The sequence below is a fragment of the Borostomias antarcticus genome (assembly GCF_949987555.1).
Source record: "Borostomias antarcticus genome assembly, chromosome: 23".
Classification (NCBI taxonomy): domain Eukaryota; kingdom Metazoa; phylum Chordata; class Actinopteri; order Stomiiformes; family Stomiidae; genus Borostomias; species Borostomias antarcticus.
This window is the reverse complement of record NC_140256.1, coordinates 3,810,240-3,820,239: the sequence shown is the minus strand read 5'-3', so window position 1 is coordinate 3,820,239 and position 10,000 is coordinate 3,810,240. Positions and strand designations below refer to the sequence as shown.

The 10,000-nt window shown below is 52.9% G+C and overlaps 1 protein-coding gene across 1 annotated transcript in view; it reads left to right on the top strand.

Moving 5' to 3' along the window:
* The window catches only part of emid1 (EMI domain containing 1), a gene marked incomplete at both ends in the record, with an annotated part of 52,038 nt that overhangs the window by 36,160 nt on the left and 5,878 nt on the right, over positions 1–10,000 (top strand). The window contains 6 exons of the mRNA XM_084456982.1: positions 2,375–2,464; positions 2,622–2,683; positions 2,882–3,005; positions 4,141–4,185; positions 4,325–4,432; positions 7,623–7,739. Of these exons, the coding sequence (XP_084313108.1) occupies positions 2,375–2,464; positions 2,622–2,683; positions 2,882–3,005; positions 4,141–4,185; positions 4,325–4,432; positions 7,623–7,739 (546 nt within the window). The remainder of the gene's footprint in view (positions 1–2,374; positions 2,465–2,621; positions 2,684–2,881; positions 3,006–4,140; positions 4,186–4,324; positions 4,433–7,622; positions 7,740–10,000) is intronic.

Below are 10,000 nucleotides of genomic sequence, written 5' to 3'. Positions count from 1 at the left end.
TATACTAAGACATGGAAATACAGAGAGAACGAGAGGGAGAGTGAGAGACAGAGAGAGAGAGAGACAGAGGGAATTTGAGAAAGAGAGTTAGGAAGACGGGGTGTGTGTGTGTGTGTGTGTGTGTGTGTGTGTGTGTGTGTGTGTGTGTGTGTGTGTGTGTGTGTGTGTGTGTGGGGCGGGGGGCGGGGGGTGCAGCTGTTGGAGTGCCAAAGCTGGCTGAATGTTTTATACAATGTGTTTGAGTGCGGGTGGAAGGATCTTGGCACTTGCGAGTTCTATAGTCTGAAGAAAAAAGGTTCTTTTGGCAGCGGAGGGGGGGGCTGGAGGAGGGGGCTGGAGGTGGGGGGCTGGAGGGGGGGGGCTGGAGGTGGGTTTAACGCTCGTCTGGAGCGGGGGGCTATTTTCTGTCCCGGGCCCATTTGAAATCGGACACAGCCTTCAGTATGAGCTGGGCTCCGTAGGAAACTTCCACCGAGTAACCCCATGCGCACGGCACACACTCACACACACACCAACCACACACACACACACGCACGCGCAGACCGAACATGGAGCAGAACAAAGAGTGTGTTCACGCCCGGCACAAGGTTGACCGCAAAATATTACATTCTTACTCAAATATAGAAAGATGGGGTTTTGACTGTTTTTTTTCTCTACGCATTCCGCAGCACATGCCATAACATCTCCGCCTCAGGTCGCACATGGACATGGAATAATCCCATCTACACTTGGTAACCCTCAGCGAACCCACAAAACCAAAACACTGGAAACCTAGAACTCAAAGGTTGCGGACAAATTACCGGAGCGGTCTCCGTTTACACAAAACCGACGGTTGTGTGTTCTTTTAGCGCCGCTCTTGACCCCCTTGCCCCCCCCCCCCCACCCCCACCTCCCCTCGGAGTGGGCACTCCTCCTCCTGCTGCGCTCTCTTTTGTCCTGGCGCTGCCTCGGCCTCAACCTCAGCCTCAACCTCAACCTCACTCCTTACTCCTTACTCCTTACTCCCACTCCCACTCCCACTCTCTTCCCCCCCTCAGAACCCAACTCCCTGCATCTCTCTCTGGGCCGTCTCTCTCTCCCATCACCGAGCGCCAGAGTTTATTAGATATGTGCCGTGGTCCGTGTGTCTGGGAGTGTAGAAGATAAGTAAAGCGTGTGTGCGTGCGTGCGTGTGCGTGTGTGTGTGTGTGTGTAGGAGCATTAGAGGAGACTACTGATCTACCCCCCTAGGCAGTGCTACGTGCACTGCAGGTGCTATTCGGTGGTGTGTGTGTGTGTCCGGTGACTTGGCTCGGCGAGGGGTGGGGCGGGTCTGCGCGGGCGGCGGGGTGGGGGGGTGTGGGGGCGGCGGGACGTGCCGCCCGGCCGCTAATGAGGTGCCGAACGCCGGCCTCTTGTTCGTGTCAGGAGCACCTGGGTTTCCCAGCAGCGGGCCGAGCAGAACCAGAGAAAGGAGGCAGTCTAGCAGCTCTAAAGTTCTGCCCCATTCAAAACATCCCCAGCCCAGGGAAACAAACTCCCACACTCCATAAAACCAAGGCAAGACAGGAGAGCTGAAACGGCCCGTGCTCTCTCCACAAGGAGCCTATTGTTTCCCTCCACACTCCCTCTCTCCGGGTCTTTCTACTCGGTCGGGAAAAAAAAACAAGGTTCAAATGAGAGCAGCTTGGCAATCGCTAGCTTTTGTTTGGAGGGAACTGATACAAATGCAACGTTTTTGATGTTTATGAATAGAGGGCACCGAGCAGAGACAGAAGTCTGGTCAAGCTCCAGCCCCTTTGCCCCCCCCCGCCCCCCCCCATGCACCCCTACTGCTCTGCCCAGCTTTGCCCCCCCCCCACCCACCCCCGTCCCCTGGCCGACACACTCTCACCTGCTGGTTCTCAGCCCCCAAGCTGTTGACTGGTCAACTCGGAGGGGGGGTTGGCGTGGGGGCGGGGGGGGGGGGGGGGCACTCGTGACCCCCCCGTAGACACAGCCCACCACTGCGGTCTTTCTCCAGGTCGTCCAGAGAAGAATAACGTCCTGTGCGATCGGACTGGACTCCCGCAAGGCCCTTCATCGTCCCGATGCCAACTCATCTGAATAACAATGACAAGGGAATGAGAATAAGAAATGAATAAGAAATGTAGAATTGGCACGACCACCCCCTCCCCCTCCGAGGGGTCGGGCGCCGCGTGAGAGCGCCGTCGTCCCTCGCGTTCCATCCGCTCTCCAGGGTGTCGTTACCGCGCTGACGCCTGTCTGGCCGCGCATCAGAGGCGGCGGCCGTTGGCGTCACCGTCGCTGTCGTGACAGCGGGATCTCGTAGTAGTGGTGTCCTGCGCCGGTCTGACTCATCTTCCTCCTCCTCCCTTTTCCTCTTCCTCCTCAGAGACAGGAAACCAGCTGGTGGCCCAGGAGGCGCTGAGGAAGCCGTCGGTACTACGGCGCCCGTCGGCACGCACCGGGGAACAGACCTCCAGTAAGACCCGTCATCTCTCTCTGTGTGTCTCTCTCTCTGCTAACAGGGTCAATATGTAGGCCTGTCTGGCCTGGGTCCCTGTCCCCCCCCCCCCCCCGTCCCTCCCCACCCCTCCCCTACAACATGTCTGTTCAAACTCCCGTCTCCTTTGCCTTAGATTGTCTCAACTGCAGTCGAATCACAGCCATGACAGATCGACTCACCTCTCTGGAGACCAAGGTACTGCACACACACACACACACACACACACACGCACGCAAGCCAAGCTGTTCCAGTCAGGACTGGGCTTGAGTCCGAGGCGGTGCTATACTGTATATGCTCCTAATCATCAAGTACTCTGAGCCTCTTTCAATGCAGTTTAGTTACAGTCTTTACAATCTCTCCCTGTCTTGTCCTTGTGCCTCGTTCTCCCCCCAGGTCCAGCTGCTGAACGCCCCTGCCCAGCGCCACCCGCAGGTCAAAGGGGGAACTGCTCCGGAGTCCTCCTCCCTGCTGGGGGCGGCGGCGTCCAGGGGAGCCCCCGGTGAGCAGGGGCCTGTGGGTAGGTTCACCTTTCCTAAGGTACACATCTGACGTCCGCTAAAATAGCTTCCTACCGCGCGTCACTCTCTCTCCATGCGCGTCTCTCTCTCTCTCCGCGTGCGTCCGCTCTCTACCTGCTCTCCTCCCCTCATATCCTGTTTCCTCTGTCACGCACACACACACACTTGTAGATATAAATACACACCGACACACACAGCCGCACACTCATTTCCTCTCCGGAGTCCGGATTCAGTTGTCTGCGCTGTTCACTTCCAGGGTTCTGTGGGTGTGTGGAAAGAGACGGCTTCGGGGCATGCGAGCGCCCTCCCTCCCTGGAGCGGAGCCCGGCCCTGGCTGCTGCGCTTTCGAAAGGCCCCTCAATAACGTATCCATTTCCATCCACTTACATTCGAGTCTAATTCAAGCCTCAGCCTCTGCTGGGTTAAAATGGACCTTCCCCCCCTATGTAACACCAGTTTAAATGGACCTTCCCCTCCTATGTAACACCAGTTAAAATGAACCTTCCCCTCCTATGTAACACCAGTTAAAATGGACCTTCCCCCCCTATGTAACACCAGTTAAAATGGACCTTCCCCTCCTATGTAACACCAGTTTAAATGGACCTTCCCCTCCTATGTAACACCAGTTTGAGAAAAAGCCCGTTTTCTTCCTCAGAAATGGCTCCTGTTATACTCTAGGTTTAGTTTCCCATCGCTGACTCTGAGAGACTCGCGTCTCACCCACGCGGTCGCTGTCTCAAAGCTTAGTCTGTCGCCGTAGCAAAGGCCGAGCTAATCCACTATAGAACTGAGCAGCTCTGCTTCTACTGCTGACCCCTCACCTCTGGAGACACTCCGCCTACAATCCCACAATGCCCTCCTCCTATCAGCAGGGTAGGTAGACTCCTCACATCTGCCCCCCTCCTCTCAGCAGGGTAGGTAGACTCCTCACATCTGCCCCCCTCCTCTCAGCAGGGTAGGTAGACTCCTCACTGCTGCCCCCCTCCTCTCAGCAGGGTAGGTAGACTCCTCACATCTGCCCCCCTCATCTCAGCAGGGTAGGTAGACGCCTCACTGCTGCCCCCCTGGGCATGATAGGGTTCTCCCTGGGCCCACCTCTACTCACGGGCGTATCTCTGCTTGTTCCCCACACAGGGCCCCAGGGGGACATGGGGAGAGATGGTACCCCTGGACGAGAAGGTAAGATGAACCCGGAGTCACCTGCTCAGTCGTTTCCTGGGTGACACCCATCCATGCAGTCATACTGTAGTCCAGTGTGTGTGGTTGTGCCAGCAGGTATGGCTGCATGGTGCTCACGTTTTTTCCCCCGTGTCTCCAGGGAAGGCAGGGTCTCGGGGGCTGCCGGGCCCTAGCGGGCCCAGGGGCGACGCCGGGGCGAGGGGCCCCTCTGGAGCCCCAGGAACAAGGGGCACCACAGGACCAGTGGGTAAGACACCTGGAACTAAAGCCTGACCCAGATTCTGCAGATATATAGTGTTTACAGTTGCTCACGGTCAAACAAATGATGAAGCTTGTCTTGCAAGATGCGGTCCGAGTGTCAATAAGCATGTCGTAAAGGTCAGTGTGCTCAATTGTATTCCTGCCCACCACTTAAACCATTGTCTCTGAAGACAATGATCACAATACTCTCTCCTTGAGCAAACAAGGCGAGGTGTGTCACATCCATTGTATTCATATAACCTCCTTGGTCACATCGTATTGACCGAAGACTTGAAATAATGGTGGAAAAACCACTCAGCTCTGTCCCAGCAAACTGACCCATGGCATCCCGAGGCATCCCGAACCAGAATGTTTGTGTTTCTGTGAAACCACACGGCCATTCCGCAAACTGTGAAAAGGGCCATGAAAAACCGCCTGGCCGCCTCTGAGGACTGCTTGGTGATAACTTACTGGACTGGAACCTCTGGCGTGTTGACTTTTCAACCAGAAGACTTACTAAATTCAGAGTTAGCTGATTCAGCTCTGGTTTCCAACAGGCTGCCAAAATATTTATCCTCAGACTACACAAAACGCCCCTATGGCTGGAAACGTACTGTACCGTACTTCTTGCTGACCAAACAAGCTTGATTGTAGAACATGGAGGAGTGAAGCAAAAAAAAGCATAAATAACATGGAGTAAAATAAAGTTGCTTTTAGCTGATAGTTATATAGTTGGTAGTTATCTACAAATAATAAATAGTCGTTGTAAAACAACAATCCCAGGGCAGTTATGACTGAGATGATAATAAAATAAACAGCAATATAACTTTGTCATAACATCTGTTCTAGACCTGCTGTAGGCTGTGGAACATGTAGGAGTGGCCCTCCCCTCCGAGTCAAACTGACCTCTGACCCTTACACTGTGCCTGCCGCTGGGTAGAGATGAGATTTAGAGCATAAGTTAAACTACAATCCCACCTTCTTAGAGGCACCATGCGAATCCAATCTGAGAGGAACATGATCCATATATACAAGTCCAGGTTCCTTATGTCTTCCATATGCCTGTGGTGTTATTGTTTTTCATTTCTCCATTACTTCACAAGCATTCACGGCCTGCATGGTGGTTTACTTCCAAAACGATGTTCTCTCTCATACTTACGTTAATTCTTTGTCCATGGCCCCCGAAGAGAAACATTAACATTTACTGCAATGTGTTTAATGTCTTGCTAAACGTGTCAGAGCCTGTTTGGTGACCAGAGCCTCACAATCTGTCTAGGAGAAAATATATGGATTCCAACTTGAAATCGCAGATGAATATATCAGTTTTGAGGCCCGTGAGACCCGGTAGACAGGACAGGAGCGAGGGACAGACGGGTCTCTTTGCCAGGAAGCAGAAGGAGCATCGGGAGACAGTGTGTGGGGGTTCTGCTGTTCTTTGTATTGGGTTGTTTTATCCTGATTCAGCTTGAAAAATGAACATGTGTTTCCTGAACAGAAAAGGCCGGACCTCCTCGACACAAACACGCACTCATGCACGCACTGCTTAGACGCACGCACGCACGCACACACACACACACACACACACACACACACACACACACAGACCTACAAACACACACACACACAGACCTACAAACACACACACACACACACACGCACACACACACACACACACACACACACACACACTTACAAACACACACACACGCAAACACACACACACACACATACGTTTTTACTCACACCATGATGCTGTAGCCCACAGCTGCTCCAGGGCCCATCATACTGTAGGAAAAATACAACCCTGTTTGCCTTAACGTCATGCTAACACACGCACACGCACACGCACACACACGCACGCACACACACGCACACACAAACGCACACACACAGTGGCCAGCTGTGCCACTGCTCCGACCCTGGGCCCTGCTCTCTCAGGTGGGGTTGAGCAAGAGCAGAACCAGAACATAATCAATTATGGTGCATTGTTTACCAAGGCTAAGTGAAAAATTACCCAGCAAGGTGTCAAATCCAGTCAGGACTGTAATAACATTACAAATTATCCATTTACTTGCCAAGTTTTTCATAGTTAACAGTGCAATAATATTGTAACACAATAAAAGTCTTTGTCAGTTTCATTAGCTACAGAGTACTTGTTGGAGCTGATAGGAGAAGGTGTAAGGAGATAAATGATGTGTGTGTGTTGTGTGTGCGTGTGGGTACAGTGTGTGTGTGTACTGTATGTGTGCGTGCATGTGCGTGTGTGTGTGTGTATGCACGTGTGAACAGTATGTGTTTGTGTGTGTATGTGTGTGTGTTGTGTGCATGTGTGTGCGTGTGTGTTGTATATGCGTGTATGCGCGCGCTTGTGTGTGTATGCGTGTGTGTATGCGTGTGTGTATGTGTGTGTGTGTGTGCACGTGTGTATGGTGGGGACGGGGCCTGAGCAAAGCATTACTTCAGGAACAGTGCAAACAATGAGGTCAGATGTTGCCGTGGCGAGGAGGTGAGGCACTTTGTTTGTGTTTCTAGATGGATTCAGCTGGACCACAGAGGCCAGTCATTTCAGCTTCGCTTTCTTCCACTTTTTCAAAGGAGAAATTGTTGAGGGATGGAGACAGTAATACTTTCGCTGACTGGCTTGTATAGACCGGTTATACACACACGCACACACACACACGCACACACACACACGCAAACACACGCACACACACAGCGGCTGGTGCCGGCGCAGGCAGCATTTAATTTACTACGCACCAGTGCTGCTAATACTCGCCGGTGTTTAATGGTGTTTATTTGAGTTTTCCCAGGTCCCCCTTTGTGCTCCCAGCACAGGACCATTAAGAGCCCCCCTCCTGTTAATTACAGGAACACTCTCCTTTCCCAGACGCCCCCCCCCCCCCCACGATATTTGCCATGGCACAGAACTGCCAAGTACTGAAACCTTATCCACTATACAGCTCTCTCTCTCTTTATCTCTCTCTCTCTCTCTCTCTCTCTCTCTCTTAGTCCTGCTCTTTTCATTCTCAATGCCCCACTATTCACCACACCACTATGCCCAGGTTGATCCTCTCTGTTAGTCATGCCAGGCAAGGCTGTGCGATATATAACCTCCCCGGTCCCCTAAATCTGCCTAAAACGTCATCTCAGTGCTGTTTGTCACCATGCCGGTGTGGTCTGTCATCTCTTTCCTTTAGGACCCCGTGGTCCCCCTGGCCTCCTAGGAGAGAAGGGGCTGCCCGGCCTTCCCGGACCCCCCGGCCCCCCCGGCCCCCCGGCCCCAGCCAGCGCCAGGATCCCCGAACCGGACCGCGGTAAGAAAGACAGCCCCTACACCTGAATATCCAACACCACGCACGCCTCACTTGAGATGACACCAGATAGAGAAACACTCTCTCAAAACTCGTGACAACAAGACGCAAACTAGGCCTGAAGTCCTGAGATGAGTCACCAGCTTGGTGGGGCGGCTGTAGCTCAGTTGGTAGAGCGGGTCGTTCAGTGATCGAAGGGTCAGTGGTTCGAATCCCAGCTCCAACTGTTAGCACCTTGCATGGCAGCTACCGCCATTGGTGTGTGAATGTGTGTGTGAATGGGTGAATGAGAGGCCATTGTAAAGCGCTTTGAGTGCCGCTAAGGTGGAAAAGCGCTATATAAGTGCAGTCCATTTACCATTTACCATTTAACACAGAGATCTGGGCGCATGCAGCCACAGCAGATTGCAAAGGCAAATACCGAAAAACCTTCCGTCCATCAATGGTATATATATACAGTAGGCCGGCTTGATGTTGGTGTACGTCGATATGGAGAATGATGCTCTTCCTCAGGTGCCTTAGAGGAAGGAGGAATGTGAGTTACAGTTACAAGGTGAAAATGCCCCCCCCCTCGAGGGTCTCCTGACTAGGGGAGAAGACCTGTCCGTTCCGCAGGTCATAAACTAGATGAAGTCCAGGTGTTGGCTCCGTGTGTCTGTGTTATGTATTATGTATTACCGTTTTGTGCTGCTACGCTGCATGGATCATCCTGTACTCATAAACAATGAATGACTGATGTACAGAACAGTACTTTGGTGTGGTGTTGACTCTTATTGCGTGTAGATCATTGTGAGTATGCGTGTGCGTGTGCGTGTGTTGTGTCTTGGGCCAAAGCTGAGAGGGGTAGTCGGCTGGTTTAGTCGATCTGAGAATCCAGGGCAGAGTATCAGGAAAGGCTGCTCCCTGGTTCATGAGTCTGGTCCCGCTGGTCTAGTCTTTTAGTGCATCATTCGTGTTGCAATGGTTTCATTTTCCATTCAGTACAGTATGAGAACAGCCCAGACATTATATTTCAACTCATGAGTTTTCACACCCCAGTATTATAGACTTGGACTTCTCCCAAAGGTGAAAATCCAGATGGATAGACCATCCTTGTCACACCAGTACCCTCACTCCTCACTCCTCCTCCTCCTCCTCCTCCTCCTCCTCCTCCTCCTCCTCCTCCTCCTCCTCGCCATAGGTGGTCTCTTTCTGGGCCCATGCACAGGAAGTGACCTCAGTCCATACAGAATCAATTTGCTGTGCTGATTCGGGGGTGCAGAGACAGTAACGGTGTGAGGAGCCGGCTGAGAACATCCCACCTTTGCTCGTCCAGTCGGCAACGTAAAGCGGACGGTCGGCTGCTGACCTTTCACCTGAGTCCGAAAGCCGGGAGAAGGAGGAGAAGAGGCTGAGGGAATAATAGAAAATATAGATTGTAAAAAGAGCCAAACGCCATGTGATTTTGAACCGGGCGCTCCCTCTCCGCTGTCTACCTGCCAAGTCTCGTTTAGCGGGGGCTCGAGAGGGTCAGCGTCGGGGGAGAGACTGGCGAAAAGCTAGACGAGGAACGTCACGTGCCGGGATAAGGACCTGTCCGCCGCTGATGTCACTCAACCACTTCCAGATGTGGCGAGCTCACACAGCTGAGGAGGGGTGGGGGGGGCGGGTTGTACCGGCCTTCTTGTGGTCAGAGCCGAGGTAGTGAGTGAGTGAGATACGTGTGGGTAGAACAATAGCCGCTCAGAGAGAGACGGGCGGGTCTGTGTTGAGCAGACCGTAGGCTGTCAGATGGTGAACGCAGCTGTAGTCGGACAGAAGTGACTGTTGAGAATCCCGCGACTCGCAGACATGTGTTTCACTTCAAAGTAGAAGGAGCAGATGCAAGGGGTGGCTTCCTTTGAAAAACACCAGCCTTACTGGCTTCTCTCTCTGGATCTGGACGCTGGATTCCCCTGCAGCAGGATTGGACTGAGCCTGTCTGCGCTGGATAGAAAATACAGAGAGACATTTCAATACCAGAAAACTGACTGACTGGCTGACTGGCTGACTGACTGACTGACTGACTGACTGACTGACTGACTGGCTGACTGACTGACTGACTGACTGACTGACTGACTGACTGACTGACTGACTGACTGACTGACTGAGAGCGGGTGTGTTAAATATCCTTCTCTCATGCCCTCTACTGTTAGCAGTGGGGAAGTCTGGTAGCTGGAGGTTATGTATCTTTGACCCCCCCCCCCCCCTTTTCCTCTCTATCAGCCCAACACGTCGTCTGTCAG